Genomic DNA, 22205 nt, shown 5'->3' with positions numbered 1-22205 from the left:
ATTAAATTAATGCTTTAATTCTCAGAAATCTTCTCTATATAGTATTATTTCGATTTCCTAGCTAATTAAATAATTACATGCAATTATTTTGGTGTCCTGATATACTTTATCAGTTATAAATAAACTAAACTCTTGAAATAAATCTTTATAAGTATGCACTTTCTTAATATCCCATTTTTATTTAATGTTAAAAGTATAATTTCTATGTTCATTTGTACATTGTTCATATATTGTGGAAATACAAAGAGTGGAATGTATTACATATTGAAAACTTATCATTCGAAATAATTATTATTTTTTAGTATTGTTGTGTACGATATTTACGATAAAACATTTGTTACATAAGTATGTTTAAGAAAAGTATTTTGGTTATATTTAAGATTGTATCTTTGCATGCAATAGCTTCTCCAATTTGCGAACATCCACTGTGAATTTTCGAATACCTTCGCTTAATTTATCTGTTGCCATTTGATCTTCATTAAGAAGCCACCTAAATTCAGCTTCACTCAAACTGGTCTTTTGAAGATCAGATTTCTTTGCTGCATCTACTGTAAGTACTCTGCGAATTGGTTCATTTTTCTTTTCTAATTCTTCTAATAGCTTGGGACTTATAGTTAGAAAATCGCAACCAGCTAATTCTTTTATCTCACCTTAATGAAAAAATCATATAATATAATTTTTATTACAACCTCTAGTTTTAGTAACTATAATTAATTTTAAAATAATCTTAACCCCTAATAAATATTAATTTTTATATTTACCAATGTTCCTAAATGAGGCACCCATAACAACTGTTTTATATCCAAACTTTTTATAGTAATTAAAAATGTTAGTTACAGATATAACACCTGGATCTTCTTTAGAATCATACAACTTTTTATCCGTATTTGCCACATACCTAACAAATCACTTCGTTTGTACAGTTTTTTAATACTTATAAAAAATATTGTTGAACTTACCAATCTAAAATTCTGCCAACAAACGGTGATATGAGAGTTACACCTGCTTCTGCACATGCAACCGCTTGAGCAAAAGAAAATAGAAGCGTTAAATTACAATGGATTCCATATTTCTCTTCCAGTTCTCTATACACAAATGAATTTCACTATTTTGAGTTTAATCTTTTTATTAAACAGCTGGTTGATAATAAAAATAAGATCAGCTTACTTTGCTGCTTGAATACCTTCCCATGTAGAAGCAAGCTTAATTAACACACGATTTTTATTTACACCAAGTTCTTCATATAAAGCAATTAACCGTTTGGCTTTCTCAATGCTAGCTTCTTTGTTAAAAGACAACCTAGCATCTACCTCCGTGGAAACTCTACCAGGTATAATATTTAAGATTTCTTTACCAAAAAGGACACATGTAATGTCTAAAGCTGCTTCAACTTGTTCTGTCAAAGTACTGAAACAAATACATTAGTTTATAAGTTTCCCATTTCTCTAATTAAGAAGCCACGTAAATCATAAAATTATCATATTAATTATTACCACAGTTATGATTTCAAGTGAATACTTCTTTTCTTTCATACCTTTTGCTGCATACACTTCCTTTTATTTTTCTTTTTTATAAATTTTAATATTCTCCCATTCCTAATACTAATCTTCATAGAATTTCCTACATTTTCATACAGATTTACTTTAATTCCTTTATATTTCTTGATATGTATACTATTCTGTTCACGTATATCATTTTATCCCTTATAATTCCTATAATGTCTTAAATTAACTTTTACTGTACTATAGATTCTATATCTACAAATCTATCTACTAAAACAAGCATTTATATATTTTTTAATTATAATAGTTATTTAGTATTAATAATAATATAAAAACTATAAAAAATTTAGTGTACTAATGTACACTAAATGTAGTGTACAATTTAGTGTACTATTTACAAATTAGTATTAAAAAATATACTTTTCTTTATTGTGTTAAAATAAATATCTCATAATTTAGTACTAATATTTTAAGAAGACAACAAATTTAATATATATTAAAAATTTGTAAAATAATGGGCATTTAAGTAATAGTAAAAGTAGCACATTTATTTAAAATATTTATTAGAATAACTATACTTTCAATTTGTTAATTTAATATTATAATATACTTACGATCCAGACTTTTTTCCATATTGTACAGCTTTATCTATTAAGTGAGCATATTTTTTTTGATTAGCTGCAGCAAGGATCAAAGAGGGATTTGTAGTTGCATCTATTGGCTTAAATTGCTCCATAGCTAAAGACAATTAAAAAGTACAATGAGATAATAAATTAATGCATTAATAAAAATTTTATATGGTAATAAGATAATACATTCATTTTAGTTTGTAATAACATATATTTTAGTGTAAGACATTTATATATATTTACTTATTTATATATATTCCAAGAGTTATCACTGACATCTATAGGTCAAAGATAATAGATACATACATACATATCTTATGGATTACATTACATGATAAATAGAAATTTTTCTATTTAATGCAACAAAATATTATCTACATAGTATTAAAAAGAATGGTTTATAAAGTGAAGGTTTATAATAGAATATAATAGAATGAATCAAACTAAAACTACTTATTTTACATTTTAAATACATAATTAAAATTGTATGTAATTAATTTGGTTTTTTAACATATGTTATAAATTATTCATTATGATATAATACAATGATTTTAATGATATAACAATTACAATAAAATCATATAATGTATTTTGTAATATAAAATATATTTTATATATTTATATATTTAAAAATGTACGATGGTAAAGAATAATAATTTAGTTACATTTTAGTTTTATTACATTTTTATAAAATATTGATAAGTATAAATAGCATTATTATGAAACTATTAAAAAAAAAGCAATCGTAAGATCGGAAGATTTTGTAATTTCCCCTACTCTTGCGTGCATAATGTAATCTAAACTTTAAACTAATATCTGCTTTCTAATGAAGTATTGCGTATTCTATTATAGTGCTTATGCATATATGCATTTATAAAATGAATGTACAATAAAGTAGATATATAAAAAATATTTATTCTTCAAGTAAAAAGATGTTTAAAAGATAAATTAAAAGTGCGCTATTAGTGTACCCCTACCATACTTTTTTTTAGTCACCTTCACCTTTGACCGTATGTGTATTAGGTGCAAAGCCATTTATTTAAAACTTATTTTATTACTTACCTTGAAAATCACCGGTATCGGCGACAATCGTTGTGATTTCTTTTAGTTGTGTCAATGAGCTCGTCATCTTGACTTTCTTCGATTGAGGCTCACTCATTCTTATCGTTACTTTTATATACCGACTGGAAATCGAAAATTCTGCTTCTTACACTGGAGCGATTCAGCATTCAACGATACTGTACACGCCTGCCAACTTGCATAACACTACCGCTTAATTTTCTTCAACACTACTTACATTACGTAAGTAACTTTTACTATCGATCGTTTGTATCTGAAATCGATATTATTCAAGTATTTAAACAAAATTCCATTGATTTATAATTTTAATAATATAGTAATATTTATATAAATATTATTTAATTCTAGGTTTTCATATTTTACAATTTGAATATTTGAGATCAGTATTTATTATCTGTAATTGTTATATGTAATGACCTTAGTAATGATGAGAGATAAGATCTATACAGAAGTACATATGTTGATTCTTTTGTAACCAAACGTATTTCTCTTATAGTTTAAATGCATTACAAAATTAAAAATTATTTCATCTTGTTCCTTACTTTTTTAGTCTACAATTTACATTATATTTTAAAATTGTAAATAGATATATTTTAATATATAAGTTGCGTATGCATTATAAGACATATTTATTAAAACTTAAGTACAATAATAGTGAATTCAGTTATACATATGTATACTTATATCTACAATCAAACATTGTAACATTGTATAAAAATATATAAATTAAAAGGAAACAATCTTATTGTTTTTTATATGCATTCTAATTAAAATTATTTGTATATAATACTCTAAAAATATATCTCAATTTTTAAGATATATTTTAGATGGAATATTTTTATATATTGATGTATGTAATTTTTTAATTTGATATAAATATATGCTTACTTGATCTTAGTTAATTTTAACATAGAATTTATTCAATAATGTATTTATATATTCTTATTTCTCTCTAGCATATGGTCTATTAGTAAATTGTATTTTCTTATGAAAATATTCTGAACTATCAATTAATTATATTATTGATCATGATTAATATTAGGGAATCAATTTGATTGATTCTATTCTTCGATCGATTCTATATATTTGATCAATTCCATTATACCTCTTGTTAAAAAGTATAATAGAATACTGATAAAGTATGTGATAACATATATACTAATATGTAAACCATATGAGAGAGAGATTCCCATTTTATATGGAAGAAATGTATTAAATTATGTTGTTGAATGAACATGTTAAAACACTTGCTGAATTGGGAAATATCACTTTCATCTTACAAATAAGTTTAGTTTAATTTATATTAAACTTTATCACTTCGAGAATGTTTATCGATAAATGTCGATTTTGGTTGGTGACTATACATAAAAATCGAACATATTACTAAAATTGCACCTAAAGAAAACTGGAAACTCAAGTTAAAATCGAAAAGATATATAGAAGCTATACAAGAAATAATAATGGCTAAAGAGGTGGCAAAACCTTTAAGTATATTATCTGCATACTTAACTACCATTGCAACAATAAGACCTCCACCTGCTTGAAGTACAATTAAATAACAAATAAATAGATCATAGCCAAAAAAGAAGCCTTGTTTTCGTAAAATTTCACCATCATTTACAAAACATGTAATTAATCCAAAAGGTAATGATAGTAAACTTAATTGAACATTTCTCATCCATACTGATATATCTGAATCTTTTAGTATTTTTTCGAAGTATATCCCTGCAAACCCTGATAGAAAACATGCACTTAAGGCAGCTGAGAATCCAAGTAAATGATTCTGTTCTATACCAGATGGTAAAGCAGTATCTGAACTTTGTGCTAGTTGTACTAATACTACACCTATGACTAATAATATTAGAGCTCCCCACTGAGTATTCTTTAAAGACTTTCGTAGTATTACCACAGCAAAAAATGCTGTTGTTAAAATTTTTAATTGGTATGTTACCTGAGGAATAGTATAGTTAATAGGTGAAAAATATCAAATATATACTTAAGTATTGGATATACCTGATAAGTTGCTGCATCTAAATTAGATGCTGATATATATAAAAGATTATTCTGTACAACATATAGAAGTGATGGCACAGATACTTTTAGAGTATCAACAGGCTGTTTTATGATTGTTGACTTTAGGGCATCAACAAATTTTGGAAAATTTCCTTCTTCAACAAGAACTAATATTAGACATGTTAAAAGTTTAACAACCTCCGCCATAACTACAGCTGAAATAACATTTAATTACTATACATTAATAACTTACATGAATGTAATAAAAATAATAAATACAATTTTTAATTTATATAAAAAAATGTAATATACCAGTTGATGAAAGAAACATATCTCCTGATCTTGTACGTGCATAACGCATACTAAGCCCAACCAGGGCATTTTGTAATGTAAGTGTAATTAAACTAATGTATTTTAGTGTCTGAACACTTCCTGTAAAATAAATTAAGAAAAAGATATCAGAGAATGGTTAAGGAATCAATACATTAGTTAGTCCATTAGACATACTAAATTTAATTTTATGTTAAATTTATTTATTACAATTTCTTATATTAAAATTATAGACTTACGTTGTTGTGATTCCATCATATAATGTTTTTTATAACAATTTTTATAATATAAAAGCTAATGGATCATTTCATCTACAAAATAAGATGTTTTATTAAAGTTATAAATGTAGTGTTATTAATGTTTTACATTTTAAAAAATTTATTAAAAAATTGTTGAACATATGTATATGCATGTGTATTAAATATATAATTTAATCAGAAATCTTTGTTTATATATAATAAATTATAGATATATTTACAAAACATTAACATATTTAAAGCTTAATACTATTTGTCAAATGTAATCTTGATTTTTTAATTCATGTTCAGTATAACGTTTAAAGAAATAATGCAATAATTATAAATCAATGTAACAATACACAATACATATTGTAATTTAAGAAAAAATATATAGTAGATGAAATAGTATAAAACATACCAATTATTCAGAGTATAAAAGATTTATGTTAAACGAGTGTATTCCTTATGATTATGTGACATACGATTAATATTTAAGTAAAGTATGTATTAAAAATTTTATATTTAGCAATAAAAATAAAATGTACATAGGATTTATATCTACAGTAATACATAATACTAACTGTAATGTTCTTTTTCAAATATATAAATACTTTCATTTTACCTTTTTCTTTATTTTTACTGAAATAAAAAAAGAGAAAACAAGGAATGGTAAGTATGCACACAAGATATGTACACGTTGACATTTATACCCCTTTATTGCCTATCGTCAACATGTGTATGATGTGCCTATAGAAAGCCGAGATATTTTTAAATCTAAAATATATTAAGTTTAGTTATCTTAATACATATTTAGATATTTTACTAAATCAATCAAAATTACAAATTTTTAATAACAATGATAGAAAATGATATTTCACCAACTAATAAAATAATTTTTCTTGCCATTATCGGAAAAATAGGTCAGATTTAAAACATTTAAATCTTAATAAAACTTTGAAATTGTATTGTTAATTTATAGATATTGTAATTATTTAATATATATGAAAAAATAGATATACGATAGAATAAAATTGTAAAAAGAATCTAATAATCTTATATTGTAATATTAATATACTATATAACTAGATATAATTAAAGAGATTAAAATGAAACTAGGGATTTTTTAAATTATTGCTAATATGTTGGTGGCAATGAGGTAATGGGTGGTAAATTTTAACTTTCGCAAATAAACGTATTATAGCGGTGGTGTTGATCGTATTGTGAGAAGTTAAAAGAAACTTTTATTCCATAATCTTGATCATATGATAAAACCCATGTAAGTAATGTATAATTATTACATGATTTTGTAGAATATATTGTTATTCTACACTTTTTGTTTGTGATATATACCAATAAAAAGTGTTCTAAACTTGAATATAAAAATATAGGTTACATTAAATTTGTTCATTTTTCTTGGATCTGTATTTGATAAACAGAAAACAATGTCTTATATGTTGTCACATCTTCACAATGGATGGCAAGTGGATCAGGCAATATTATCTGAAGAAGATAGAGTAGTTGTAAGTTTCTAATTGATTTGTATTAACTTTTAATGGCTGTCATGGATGAAATTTTACCTCGTAATTTTACTATCTATAGCGACTATCTATATATGAAATTGTAACTAAAAACAAAATTTTTTAGGTTATTAGATTTGGTCATGACTGGGATCCAATGTGTATGAAAATGGATGAAGTTCTTTATAATATTGCTGAAAAAGTAAAAAACTTTGCTGTCATTTATCTAGTTGATATTACTCAAGTACCTGATTTTAATAAAATGTAAGGTTTAATATGCAATTAAAAATCTTAAAATGTTATTTTATATTTTCATAAAATATTGTTTAAATCATTGATAGTATTATTTTAGTCAGTAAACTGGATAATATCTTTTTATTGTCTTAAACTATTAAAGATATACGTTTTCAGAGAGATGTAAATATGATTTTTTACAGGTATGAATTGTATGATCCTTGTACAGTTATGTTTTTCTTTCGAAATAAACATATAATGATTGATTTGGGAACTGGAAATAATAATAAAATAAACTGGACATTAGAGGACAAACAAGAAATGATTGATATCATTGAGACAGTCTACAGAGGTGCCAGAAAAGGTAGAGGTTTAGTTGTTTCTCCAAAAGATTATTCTACAAAATATCGTTATTAATTATCTTTATTGACGAAAATATTTTATATTAATGTATAAATCAGAGAGAAAATATTGGTATATAACTGAACTTACATCAATAAATAAAAATATGGCATAATTACAAATAAATATAAAGTTATATATAGCATATATGTACTTATGCAAATTATTGTAAAAATAATAAGTATATTTGTACATTTATTATTTTACATTTATCTGTAAATAGCGATTATAGTTTTGTATAAATTGGTTAATTTATTTTCTATACAAGAAGAAGTCAATAAATCATAGCTTAGTGAAGAAAGACTAGATAATTAAATCCTGAAAACATATTTTTATTGGTTTTGTGTATATTATTCATTTTTGATATGTATAAATATTTAAATAACACTTACACTCAAAGGAAGATTGCACTTCTCATGTAGGACTTTTGTCAAGCAATAGTAGGTAGGTAGCTTATACCTTGAATAACAATTAAAAGATTAGACATTTATATTAATTAAATCTATTGTAATCCTTAAGTCATATAGCCAGTTTAAACTAAACAATTACAACCTTATATTGAAATGTTATTATTATAGTTTCCTTAAAATGTTCTGTCTGTTTTAAAAATATATTATCATATGTATTCCATAGAAATAAAAAAGAATTAAATTTATGTATTGCAAGAATAAAATTTGATTCACATATTACTATAAACAAAATACAAAATATCATGTTTCATTACAGTTGTACTTATACGTACATACATTATTTATTACATTGATCTTCTATATTAAATAATACATCTTCATTTTATGTTAGAAAAAATACTACCACTTTTTTATACATATAAATTTCAATATTGTGCAAAACAAAAATAAATATTTAAAATTACTTCTTACATGCTTACCTCAAAGTTGTGACTAGTGTAGATTTATATTTGAACTTGGTACTATTCTTATTTTCCTGGAGGTATTTTCGTACACTGGATTCATAGGTGGTGGTTTATCTAAAGACAAAAATTTCAATATTTAAAACGAAAAAAATAGTAAATAAACTTGTTTGTAATAAGCATGACAAACTTACAATTCTTTAAACAATAGGGATTTTTTAATACTTGCTTTGTACAATTGTATATGTAAGCATACTGACTCTAAAAATATAATAAATATTAATAGTATTAGATATACAGGATCCAACCGAATAACACGTAAAAGCGGGCATAATGTGACTGCTTGTGGAAAAATAAGAAAAGGTATAGAATAAAATTTTTTCATTCTCGGCTTAGTTTTCGAGAAAATCAAGGTTGAAAATTTGTGAAATTTATATGCTTCAACATGACAAATTTCGGATTGGACAGGACAAAATAATGTAAAGTTTGAAAACATTTAGTTAAAAATTGAACTACTACACGCGTATGATAAATTTTCAAATCTATTTTTTTCGAAAACAAAGTATCCCGTAAAAAAGTGTTGTTCTGCATTTTTGATTTATTTTCACACGTGGAATGATTTCCTATCGATTATTTAATCCTGTTCAGCCCGGAATTAGTCATATTCAAATATATTTGACAAATTTTCAAACTTGATTTTTTCAAAAATTAAATCGAGAGTAAAACAATTTTATTCTATATTTTTCCTTATTTTTCCACAAGGAATCACGCCTATTTTTGCGTGTTATTCGGTCGGATTCTGTAGATATATAATTTATGAGTACATAATTTATATTAATATTAATATAAAAGATTGGATTTTCCTACTTCTTTTTGCACCATATTTATTCTATCACGTCGTAATCTATATACTGTTCCAAACACATCCAATTTTTTATTATCTCGAAGATGTTGTAAAATTATATCTATTGCTATTAAAGTGCCAGTTCTACCAATTCCTGCACTGTAAAAGTATGTATTATATATATATATATATAACAAATTTATATAAAATAGTGAAATAGTAATAATATTAAATAAATTCAAAATGTAAAGTAATAACAATACTGAATAATATTAAAACATCAAGATATATGATATTATTAACTATTATACTAAACTCATATATTTTTACCTGCAATGAATCACAATATATCCTTTATTACCAGTAACATTACGATGTACAATCTGGCAAAAATGGATTATTGGTTCAAAATCTTCTGGGACATCATGATCTGGCCATTCTTTGAAATGTAAATGTGTTATATTTCTTTTTTTGTTTTCCTATATTTATTATTTATAAATAGGAGAATTAAATTAATATATATATAAGTACAAATGTATTTTATTAAATCTTGTAACTTAAGTTTAAATCTTGTACCTTTTGTAATACTAACGTTCTTTGTGTATAAGATCTATAATCTAATTCACTTATACATTTTATAGTCAAATTTTCATACTTAAAAGTTTCCCTAATTGTTGGAAAATATTGATGACATTTCTCCTACAAAGGTATCAATTTTTAACATTCATGCGTTAAACGAGATTTAAATATATTTAGTGCGAAAATCTTACTTTGTCTTTTTCAACTAACTCAGTCAACATAACTATTACATTGATGTCATATTGCTCTATCATTCTCCAAAAATCAAATGTTGTTTCTTCTTTTGGTCCTTGACAAGCTATATATTCATTTTCGCCACTATAGCCCTGAAAATAGTGTATACCTATTAAATTCATATTTAATACATAATATAATTCATATTTAGTGTAAACAAATAATTTTATGGTTACTCACCTTAATAAAAGATGCATTGATGTAGTCAGTATTAGGATCATTTTCAATTACTTCCAGCTTAACTCTTGAAAAATCATCTGAAAATATAAATTTAATAAAGTATTTTTTTTCATTTTATATATAATTCACATCTTTATAATATGTAAATCAATATTTTTACATGGTAAAATATCAGAATATCTGTTTTTCTTCTTATTGGCTTGTAAACAAGCAGTATTGGTTGGCATCTGTAAATCAATACTAAGAGTTTGAAGTAACTGAAATTCATTGCTTAATTTTCCAGGATTATCAATAAATTGTTGACAATGAGCTATAAATTTCTTTTTTGAAAAAGGTGTAGGAACTGGTGATCCAGACATGTCAGAATGTAGAAATCGTCGTAATATTCTAAAAAACATGTATAAATTATCATTAAATTATTAATTATGTAAATTTTTTGCCACAATGTATACTTTGTTACAATGTTTAAATGTTTAAATTTTTATTTTTTGATGAATATTATTTTTAGTGTGACAATGTTGAACTAAACAAAAAATAAGATTTACTTACGCACGAATTGAACATTTGCGAAATAATAACATTATTGTTGATAAAATTCCCAAGAATAAAATACCAAAAACAACTCCACTAACAAGTACGATATCTATTTCAGCATCTAATATAATTTAAAATATTTAATGAATACAATAAAATTTAATTATGTATGATTTTTGCAATACCAATATCGAAGCGACTAAACGAAGAAAAATACAAATAACTTTAAGAATCAATAAACACTTTACTGGTTTTTATTAAAAAAGTTGTAGAATCAGAATATCCACCACGAGTAAATGCCCGCATTCTAACATGATACCATGTATTTGGTTTAAGAGGACCATTACAATAAATTCTTTTATTGGTATTAGATGAAATTTCTTTACAATTTGTATTTTCGCCAAGTGTATACTTGACTGCTTCCATATCGCCATAATCAGCAACAGAATTAGCTGCAAAAATACGGTAATAATTCAAACATTTTTAATTAAATTTGAATACAAACTGAAAAATATATCACCTACGATAAGGATTCCAACATAGTCTAGTAGCTTGATAAGGTATTGTAAAGTCTTGTAGCATAGCTTCTTTCCAAGAAGATATATTTGGCCATAATATATGATTTGTATTATTCGTCATATTAAATCTAATACTTGATGGAATATTATAGTTCATTCTTGACACTATAATAGAATAATAAATAATATCACCATTTGTATTAGGGAATAAGGGAAGTAAAAGTGTAGCTGTTGTTGTAGTTCTTCGTGCACTAGCTGGATCTATAGTTATAGATTTTATATAATCTTCATCAGGTTGAGGTGGAACTAAAATATAAATAATGTGTAGTAACTTATTAACGACATTTTAATACTTGAAGATAAATATTTTATGAAAGTTGCTAGTTTATATTATTTAGAGTTAGATACATACTGCCAGCAGGATATGAAATATTTTTAAATGCTGGTATTCCAAAATCTTGGATTCCCTGAACCTTTGTTACCACTTTAATGATATAATTATATTCTGCTTTTAACTCTTTTAAATTTGTTATGACCGTATCATTTTTAACATCATTTGATAAAAATTGTAATGTAAAAGAATGTGGTTCATAATTAGTTCTAATCCCATCTACAAATACATTAAAATATTCCAATATTCCATTTAAAGAACATGGAATGCCCCATGTCAAAATGGTATTCAAAACATTTTTATTATTTTCATTGTTTACAATTGAATATGAAAAGTTGGATACCATCCCTGGAACTAATATATAATAACTATGGTAATATAATAGAGTTTAGTGATATTGAAATTATAAATATCTATAATTTCATGTAATAAGAAATTACCTCCAGCTGGTGTTTTAAATAATATTAGATCATTGTTATAACTTCCCCAGCCTGCAGAGGTTCTTGCTTTGATTTTTGCTGTATAATATGTAAATGCTGTTGCATTTAAATATTCAAAAATGAACGTAGATCCATTAAAATGTTTAATGGTTTTTAAGGTTACTGGTTTGCACCAATCAGGCATATAGAAACATATTTCTCCTTCAAATACAAGTTCAAATTCATGTAAATTCCCTGCTAAATATGATGGTGGTTCCCAAACAAATATAAATTGTGAATATGTTATATTTGTAACATTGAGAAAAGGTGCGGATGGTACTGAAATATTAAAGAATATCATATATTACCATTAATATTACTTATGACTTTTGTTATTTCTTGTATTTTTAATGTAGGTTAAAAACTATATGTTTAACATAATTTTTATGCATTTCTGCTTACTTACTATCTTCTGATGTTGTTACACTTATTAATTTACTTAATTCACTATTTCCTGCTTCATTAAGAACATATGCCCAACATATATATGTAGTAAATGGACTGACATTCTTTATTATTGAATTTGTAAAATATTCATCTTGAATATGAGAATCTATATGTACTTCAGCTTCCCCATTCTTAACTTCATAACCATGACCGTTTGTCATTGTAGCATTACACATAGCTTTTAAAGATGTTAAAGTACAGTTACTGTTGCCTTTCTCAATCTTCCATGAAAGCATTATGTCATGCGTTGTAACAATTGGTTCTTTCATATTTAATATTGGTGATTTCGATACTAAATGAAATTTTCATTTATTCTTAAACATAAATATTTTATAAAATATACATATATAATATTCATAATTTCTTTTTACCTGTTGATGCTGTTCTTGTATCAATAGTGATCATTTCCCCATCATTATTGTCTTCATCTACTGCATTAATATAAATGCAATATGGAGTACATGCATACAAATCACTTATTGTTACATTTATTCCAGTTACTTGTTCTGTTTTTGGCTGTGGATCAATAGTAACACGGTAATATTTAATACATTTAGCTCCAATTTCTGGTGGTTCCCAATGAATAACTAAAGAAAATGCATTAGCTTCCACAGTTGGGTTTTGAGGTCTACTAGATTCTTATAAAAATAATTATTATTCAAAAAATTATTAATTAGTAGCTATGTGTAAAAACTAGTATAATCACTGACTAACATACTTGGAGAATTTGTTTTTAATGTAATATCAACACCATTAGATTGTTTGTTGTTTATTGAAACTGCTTTAATTATAAAGAAATATTCCTCACATGGTTCTAAATTTGATGAAATATATTCCTCAGTTGTAATTGAGGCATTATTACAAATATTTTTAAGGCATTGCGCAATTAAATAATGATTTACACATGTTGGATAATCTCCTGGTGATTTCCAGCTTAATTTAATTGTACTAGAAGCAGTATGTGCAACTAATTTTTGAATATCTCCAATTTCAGTAACTAAAAAGAATGAATAGTATATAAATTGTATATTATACTTTTAAAAACAATTTCTGCAAAATAATTAAACCAGAGTAAATTTAAATAATCATATTGGATATTAAATTTGTATTAATATTATAATTTTACTATTAGAACTCGTCGCGCCTGTTACAATAACTCCAGTCGAGTTTAAATCTTTGTCAATGGCTTTTACAATAAATGTATAATTGTTGCATGGTTCTAGATCAGTGGCATTATATTGTGTATCTTTTACTATGGTTCTATTTCTTGAAAAACATAGTTGATTTGAGTCCAAGCATATATCGATAGTATAAAACAATTCACTTGTTATATTATCACAAGGAGGTTCCCAGGAGAGAAATATCCATTCTGTAGCAACTAGATCAATCGTTAGATTTTGTACATTTTTTCGATCTATAAACAAAGCAAACGTAAATAGTAAAATCATTCATTTATACTGACCTTTATCTAAATAATTATACCTTCTTCGTTACATGTCATTAATATATCTTCCGATAAAATTTGGTTATCTTTCAATTCGTTAGATGAAATAGAAATATGCTCGAATTTTTGAACGAAGTCATTGTTCGTTGTATCGAGAATCGATATATTAGTATCGTTGTTTTTCAGGTAATCATTCGGCAGGAGCTCATTTTGTTCAAATTCCGTAGCTTCGTTTAGAAACTCTTTTATGCTCATAGAATTATTTAGTTCTGAAGATACTACATATTCAGCATTGAGATCAAATAAAATTTTCATCGAAGCGTTCACTGTTTCATTGTGTCCGATGTGTCGATGATCGATTAAACTATTTTCACTGAGCACATAGATGATCTGTAGTGCGTAAATCAACACTTTCAATCGTTTTTTTCGTACCATGTTACCTATAAGATTGCAAATTGAAACAGAGTTTCATTATTAAAATCGTAAAAATCTAAGATAACAGTTTGATATTTTTTTATCTTAATTAATTAATTAACTGCGCTAGGTAAAGTATCAGGTTCTGGTGATAATTTTATTGTACACTTTATACGTCGTATAGTTAACATTACGTACTTGAAACGATGTAATCTAGACTTTCGAAAGATTTATTTCATATCACAACTAAAAACGAAATCAATATTTGTGATTCTTTCTGATAAACTTAAAATATACCTTGAGTCAATTCACAAACGAAAAATATCATTGTTGTCACAAATAAATTGTATATTAATTAGAAATGATAACGTTTCATTAACCATGATTTCGAAGGAACGATGAAAAATGTTAATATTAGAAATAAAGAAATTTGATAAATAATCGATTTAATTTTGACCAATGTATCTTTTTAACACATTATTTGGATAGGTTACATTGGCTTCTGCCAATATAATTCTTTTTCTATTTAAAGTGATATTTTTTTTCTATCTAAATTAATTGAAATGTTAATTATATATATATATTTCAAAGTATTATATACTTAGTCTCATAATTTAAAACCAGAAAAATAATTTTATACCAAAGACTTAACAATTGAAATTGTAATTTTTATACGTTTTGTGCATTTATGATTGTGCATTTCACTTCATTTAACACGTTATGTAAATTTATTTTGATTACTATTATTATTCATTTTATAAATGCATTGTAAAAAAAGCAGATATTAAAAATAAAATGGTATGTGTACAATAGGCGTTTAAAGTGGCAAGTAGAATTTCACAATAATTGATTGATATGTTATAGCTCATATCAATCACGATTCGATCAGCAATGTTTTTTCACAGATCATCGTAATATGAAAAGTCAAATGCTCGCGATTCTTTACCCAATCTCACAAAAAATTGTTCTTCATTGATAAATTACAAACATATATTCTATATTTTTCATTATGAATTGAAACCTTTTTCGTATATAAAACAATTGTTATGTTTTATCCACTTATTCAAGAAAAAGTCGGTTTATCTAGGATTAAACTCTGCACATAAGAATTAATTCGTTGTTTTCAATAAAGTTATTAAAAATTTATACACTCGAATCAATGAGATCTATTAACAAAGGTACGAAGAACTATTTTGAAAACTCGATGTGTTAGTTATTTTCTTGATAATCATTCTGACTTCTGATCACTTACCAACAGGTTTTCGTTTATCCCTCCTATAGTCATTGATATTGCTGATAAGAATCTCAAGTCTATATTAAACTCTTAAAAGCGTACTCTGTACTACTTTATTAATCAAACATGAGGGTAATATTTATCTTGATCTTTTTACGAATTTTAACAATTTTTTATTATATTTTACATATAGCTTTTATAAAAATTCATTTCTTTGGAGTCTTACATGAATTATATTTATTATAATAAGTTTATAAAATCACTGAACACAATTATTACACAAATGGCTGTTATCGAAAAGCTTTATAATGATTAAAATTGTATAATTTTAATTATATATCTATAATTATATATATATAATATATGTGTATATATATATATATACATGTAATAACGCATATATAATAACTGATATGTTAACGCATTGTTAATAATTGGAAATCATAATTAATAAATAATTCATAATATTTAAACTACATTTATATGCCATTATATATGTGTACGTAATTCTTAATGCAATTGTGTATGTTAAGTATTAAATTAAACATAAAATGTACTTGCCCAAAAGATTAGACTTTGCCGCGATTTGAATCTCTCAATGTTATTCATTAAATATCAGTTTTCCTTTAATATAGATAAGACCTCCCGTTTTCATTAACGTTTTTGCGCATTCTAGTAAAATACATGTGAATCGAATGTTAAGCACTATGATCGAAATTCGCTATATTAAAATTACATTCAATCGTAAAAAAAATAAAGCAGCATTAAGCTCTCGGATAAATCTACAACTTCATTGAAGCTGCAATTTACTTATGAGGCGAAATAGAGGAGCATATGTATATACATTTTTAAAGAATATATTATAACCTCCTCAAAGGTTGTTAAAAATAACATGTTCTGATTATTTGAACCTTTTAACTCACAAAAAGTCATATTTACGCTTGTATTTGAATAGTATATTTATAAAATATATTTGTACAACTTAAACGAGATGAACAACTTAAATTTATTAATTAAGTAATAATTAATAAATTATTTATTACTGATTATTTGAGTAAGACTTTCAAATGAAAAGAAAATATATAAGCTGATATAAGATAAACGAAAATTCGACGAATAAGAAATCTTCATTTTACTATATGTATATATAAGCGCAGACGAGGGAAAATTTAAGACACTTTTATTCTGTTTACTTTTTGGTATATCTTTAATTTATAACTTTTAATTTTTCAATATAAAAAATATCATATTAGAATATTCATGAAAAATATGTTTGAAATAAGTTAATAAAATAAATATAAAGAGGTACGTTAACTATATATATGTAATTAATAATTTAATAAAAATCTAGTTAAGTAATAAAAATAAATATTTTTTAACATTGCTACAATTATTGTATAATTTTATATTTGTATTGTTGGAAAAACAAATAAAATTACTATTTATTTCTCAAGCGATTTATCATTTGACCATTTCACACGTATGTTAATGTAATTTGATGCGTATACTTGCGACGGAGTGTTTCCTCAACATATGTGCCTATGATTATGAACGTGATGTAAGTCATACATATATATTTTGTTTCTAGATATTTAAATTTTTGCGTTTGAGTGTATTACAAAATATTTTTCCATTATGAAATAAAACGTTTCATAAAATATGTAATCTTTTACGATAAAAAAGATAATGAATTTTATTAAGAAAACAAACTAAAACAAACAGATTTATTTATTTATGTTCTATATATTGTAATTTTGTATAATTAATTATTAATCATCTCCTGGTTCAATAACAAAATTTTGTTTCAGATATTCTAAAGGCTTTAAAATATTCTTGATAAATTAGTGGAATGTAAAGTAGTAAATAACTGTCTTTATACTTTTCTCTTAGCCTTACATTTGCATATAATGGAGGTAAGTGCAAATTATAACATAATTTTGGCCTTTCTTTTTTCGGTGAAAAATTTAAAACATGAAATCCCGCTTCAAAATCCATTGACGTTTCATATAAAGCATTACCATACCCCATACCCGAGCCTTTATTTAAAGACATAGTTAGAGAGGAAATGGGAGTACTCACGCATATGGTTCCGGTTGTTTCCGGATTAGTGCTGAACCTAACGGCTAAGTACTGAAAATGTTCCACGCTAGCATATACATGAACCTATTTAGTTCCACGCTACAAAAGACTATTTCATTGTACGGTTTTATGAACAAGTTCATACTTTTCTATTCGAGATAGACAAGTAAGAGAATAACATAATCACGCAATACTGAAAGAAAGTTGCCTCAGAAAGAGAAATTAATTATTTATTATATTCTTTTTAGAGAAGAAAAGGAAACCTTACCGTTTAAACGATAATGGATTAGTGGAATGATGAATAGTAATAATTTTAATATATTGTATACACAATAGACTTTTAGATTTAACTTTAAATTTGCTTTATATTAAATAATAAACGTTATAATAAATCTTAAATTTCACTTTAATAGTAATTTCAATGATTGATAGGTTGTGAATAATATCAGAGAGGAAATTCCTCTCTGATAGTATATCTGACGTAATGTATATGTTGCATGCGTATTTATTTACAGAAACGATAAAAACAGAAGAACAAATTATCGGCAGACAAGATTTGACGTCATGACTAATTTATTAACCGAAATTTTTATCTTTTACTTTGAAAATTTACTTGTAAAATTTTTATTTTATATGCTTAACATTAAAGGTAATGACATATAATAGCACAAGAAAAAGAAAGAAAACGGGAAAGATCAATGTGCTAGTGTGCTATGGTGTATTGTGTTCATGTCTAGTTATATCATCCGTTAAAAGAGTAAGCCTTAGGCTTTAGGCCTTTAAAGCTTTTAAGCCTTAGGCACCGCCGTCCAAAGTTGTCTATTGTCTCTACCATCGTCTTAACGAATACGTCGTCTTCATTTGTTGGGTTATACCTCGTTTACGGTGAAATTAAATAGGTTTTTGTATATGCTAGCGTGGAACACTAGGACTTGGCAGCGTGGTGCAGCATTTGTACTGTGGAATAACTAGAACAATTGGTGTGAGTTCTCTTATTGCCATTGACATAATACAAAAATATGTAATTGTTATTTTTCTCCCAAGCTCACAACTCACGCACAAGGTACATGTGACCTACACCACTGTCAAAATGAACGTAGATAAATCATAACTTCCATGGATAAATATGGAAGTGACTTCCTCATATCGTTACTCATTTCTCAGCTATTTAGCAAAAATTTCTTAGTTATATAAAAATATAAATCGATATAACAAAACAAATGAAAATCTCGACTTTTTTTCTCGATACAGCATTTTCATAATTACCGATACATATAATGAATGTTTCTTTTACAAAATTTTTGGTACCGTATTAATAACGATAAAATATTATAAATACATCACAAAGTAATTTTTCTTTTTAATGAAATATTACACAATACGATTACGACGATACATTATGTTAAAACATATAGAACTTTTACTCTAGTAAATGCAACAATTGTACACGATTTTCAATAAGATAATTATAGTACATGAATTATGATATTAATACATTTTTAAATTATAAGTTTGGAAAATATCAAATAGGAAAATTTTTTATAACAAACTGTAACATCATACATTGAGTTATGTCTGTTTTATTTTTTCATTGTACATCAATAGTATTTATACTAATTAAATTAGTATAATCTCTGAGGTGGTCCCATAGAAGATTTAATGTGAAGAGAACGTACATTTTGCCAGTGTTTTTTCAACAATGAAACTAAAAAGTTAATTGAAAGATGTACATTTTGTACCAATTCATCTGGAGTCATTCCCACGTGACCTACAGCCACTGACAAACATAATACCTAAAAAAGTTTTTCAAATTACGTTTGGATATTATAAATTACAATTTTAGCAAGAATTTGTAAGTAAAATATTTTTTTGAAACAACGAATATGCAACAAAATTTACCTTCTTCATTTGAAATTTAATTGTAGCTTTCACCTCATCAATTTTCCCTACCATTGACTCCTGATGAGATAGAAGACCAGGGAATTTGCCAGCTTTATTCAGACCAGGACCAAGAATACGTGGAATTTGTTTAATTAAAGATTCACTAGCTAAGAAGGCGTCATATTTTTTAGCTGTAAAAAGCACACGCAAGTTAATTTTTAAATCAAATTATATTAAAGTTGATTTAAAAGATGTCTCGACACGGATTGAGGTACGAAGGAATAAAACACAACGTCCTCACCAAGTGAAGAATTTCATTTTCTTCCAGTAGACGACCACTACTACAAATTACAAACTAGCAATGGTGCTTTTTGGAAGGCACAAAGAAAAGAATTAAATAGACAAAATAAAAAGCTTCAAATTACCTAGTTTCTTTACAAGTTTTTTGTTCTTATTTAATTTTTTCAATGCTTCTGCATCCATATATGGAATATTATTAGCTTTAGCTTCATCACAATGTTGTTGATCTCCCAAAACACAAACTTGCATCTTTGGTCTTGGAATATTCTTCAACCTTTAATAGAGATAAATTACGTGTGTAATTAAGTAATTAATATTCCTTAAACTGTTGATTCTATATATGTTATTATGAATAAATATTCAAAGTAACACTCAAAGTGGAATTCAACATTATTCCAATTACTCAAAAATGAAAATACAATTATCAAAGTCAATATTCTCAGTAACATATTGGATAACCACACGAAGTATTCAGATAATACATGCAAAGTAGTTCAACATCACTGAACATTGGTTTTAATAATTGAATTGATTGAATAGTTACCATAGTCAAATATTGACTTACCAGCAGGATCATGATTCATGATCCTGTAATAAATACAACGGTAAAAAACCTCCCCAATTTATTTAAGACCCTGGGTAGAGGTCCGCTAGGTAAAACCTAGCTTCCTGACTATGCATGAGGCAACCTTTTCGGATGTTAGTTAAAAAATAAAAAAAAAATAAAAAAAGGAAAAGAAAAGAGAAGTAAAAACCGAAAAGAATCCTCAATGTCAGGTAGAAACATACTTGACGGTGCCTGAGAAACGTTTGTCCTTTTGAGGATCATAATTCTTCAAGCCAATTTGGAGTTCCACTGTTTCTAAGAATTTCCTTTTTTTGTCTTGTGAATTTTGGATAACACCATTCACACATTCATAGAGAGTATCACGTGATACTTTGGACCTATTGATTAAAATTATTATTACAATCAAAGTTGAAATTTAAAACAATTATTACTACTATTATAATATACAGAATACAAATAAAAAAAGTAGGTCTTAGAACTGAGATACGGACAGAGCTTTGTCAATTGATTCATTGATACTAGCATGTTTCTGTTTCTAATGAAATTGTTTATAGATAAGATATGAATTGCTACCAACATTTTTGTACATGAAATTTTTTTATTGCTTGGTGTTCACAATCAATCTTATAAGCAGTGCCCATTTTCTTTATTTATTTCCAACATATAGTGAACTCATGTGAATTTATTTATTATTAAAATAAAATTATATTAAAATAGTACATATATAAAAGATTAATATTTTCAATAATACTATGCTACAATGATAAAAAGAATTCAATACATAATAGAAAAAGTATTTATTTATATTTATTAAATGCTTAAAATTTATTTTATAAAAGACTTTTAAAGATGCATTTGAAAAATTATAGTACAATGTGGAGATATCATGTCCAGAAATTGGTACGATATAAAGCTTCAATAACGATTATTTTTAAAAAATATTGGTAATTATATTAAAAAGATATATCGCAATAAATATTATTTACAATATCAAAGAAAAAAAATTTCAGATTTATAAAATATAAAAAGATTAGATACTCACGTCATTGTACCTCCTTACAAGATCACTGAAAAGAAAACGTCCTATCTACTGCACGATTAAAATCAGAAAGGAAACTGCTATGTTAACAGCAGAACCAGTAAAACCAATACATATTTGCTAGATGGGATCACGCTTATGAGCATCCTAGCTCATAGTTTATGAAACTGTCACAGATGTCGTGCTTGCAATTTATGTGAACTCGGCTTTAAATTTAACTATT

General features: G+C 25.6%; 5 protein-coding genes across 11 annotated transcripts; 1 reads left to right on the top strand and 4 right to left on the bottom strand.

Annotated features, from left to right (window-relative positions):
• Positions 1–154: 154 nt before the first annotated feature.
• On the bottom strand, positions 155–3447 carry LOC126878371 (probable transaldolase). Its single transcript, XM_050641147.1, has 6 exons — positions 3194–3447; positions 2117–2240; positions 1168–1407; positions 960–1085; positions 762–898; positions 155–650 (listed from the first exon to the last, which is right to left on the bottom strand). The coding sequence occupies exons 1-6, from the start codon at positions 3288–3290 to the stop codon at positions 376–378; spliced, it is 999 nt and encodes a 332-aa protein (XP_050497104.1). The 5' UTR covers positions 3291–3447; the 3' UTR covers positions 155–375.
• A 376-nt stretch (positions 3448–3823) lies between these two features.
• Positions 3824–6794, bottom strand: LOC126878370 (UDP-galactose translocator). Of its 3 annotated transcripts, none has more exons than XM_050641146.1 (5): positions 6375–6794; positions 5794–5865; positions 5537–5656; positions 5225–5439; positions 3824–5162 (listed from the first exon to the last, which is right to left on the bottom strand). In XM_050641146.1, the coding sequence occupies exons 2-5, from the start codon at positions 5810–5812 to the stop codon at positions 4515–4517; spliced, it is 1002 nt and encodes a 333-aa protein (XP_050497103.1). In that variant the 5' UTR covers positions 5813–5865; positions 6375–6794; the 3' UTR covers positions 3824–4514. The 3 variants fall into 3 exon arrangements, with proteins under 3 accessions (XP_050497103.1, XP_050497101.1, XP_050497102.1); XM_050641144.1 differs by having other exon boundaries at positions 6416–6794; XM_050641145.1 differs by lacking the exon at positions 6375–6794 and adding an exon at positions 6212–6368.
• A 169-nt stretch (positions 6795–6963) lies between these two features.
• On the top strand, positions 6964–8275 carry LOC126878383 (thioredoxin-like protein 4A). 2 transcript variants are annotated; one of them, XM_050641163.1, is made up of 4 exons: positions 6964–7069; positions 7182–7313; positions 7438–7574; positions 7748–8275. In XM_050641163.1, the coding sequence occupies exons 2-4, from the start codon at positions 7236–7238 to the stop codon at positions 7959–7961; spliced, it is 429 nt and encodes a 142-aa protein (XP_050497120.1). In that variant the 5' UTR covers positions 6964–7069; positions 7182–7235; the 3' UTR covers positions 7962–8275. The 2 variants fall into 2 exon arrangements, with proteins under 2 accessions (XP_050497120.1, XP_050497121.1); XM_050641164.1 differs by having other exon boundaries at positions 6965–7069; positions 7230–7313.
• Positions 7950–18213, bottom strand: LOC126878346 (tyrosine-protein phosphatase 10D). Of its 4 annotated transcripts, none has more exons than XR_007695640.1 (21): positions 18195–18213; positions 14506–14907; positions 14150–14437; positions 13742–14020; positions 13395–13661; positions 12983–13315; positions 12538–12855; positions 12119–12451; positions 11713–12012; positions 11437–11640; positions 11204–11309; positions 10815–11041; positions 10655–10731; positions 10432–10566; positions 10238–10360; positions 9992–10140; positions 9685–9820; positions 9012–9078; positions 8836–8934; positions 8339–8405; positions 7950–8264 (listed from the first exon to the last, which is right to left on the bottom strand). XR_007695640.1 is itself a non-coding variant. In XM_050641084.1 (20 exons), the coding sequence occupies exons 1-19, from the start codon at positions 18196–18198 to the stop codon at positions 8849–8851; spliced, it is 3834 nt and encodes a 1277-aa protein (XP_050497041.1). In that variant the 5' UTR covers positions 18199–18213; the 3' UTR covers positions 7950–8405; positions 8836–8848. The 4 variants fall into 4 exon arrangements, 1 of the variants encoding a protein (XP_050497041.1); XR_007695641.1 differs by having other exon boundaries at positions 13395–13610; XM_050641084.1 differs by having other exon boundaries at positions 7950–8405.
• Positions 18214–19758: 1545 nt separating this feature from the next.
• Positions 19759–22143, bottom strand: LOC126878378 (60S ribosomal protein L10a). The gene is made up of 5 exons (XM_050641157.1): positions 21986–22143; positions 21165–21320; positions 20501–20649; positions 20094–20266; positions 19759–19987 (listed from the first exon to the last, which is right to left on the bottom strand). The coding sequence occupies exons 1-5, from the start codon at positions 21988–21990 to the stop codon at positions 19817–19819; spliced, it is 654 nt and encodes a 217-aa protein (XP_050497114.1). The 5' UTR covers positions 21991–22143; the 3' UTR covers positions 19759–19816.
• Positions 22144–22205: the final 62 nt, after the last annotated feature.

This window comes from Bombus huntii, chromosome 2 (genome assembly GCF_024542735.1).
Source record: "Bombus huntii isolate Logan2020A chromosome 2, iyBomHunt1.1, whole genome shotgun sequence".
Classification (NCBI taxonomy): domain Eukaryota; kingdom Metazoa; phylum Arthropoda; class Insecta; order Hymenoptera; family Apidae; genus Bombus; species Bombus huntii.
The sequence above is the reverse complement of the archived record's forward strand: the minus strand, read 5'-3'. Positions and strand labels throughout refer to the sequence as shown.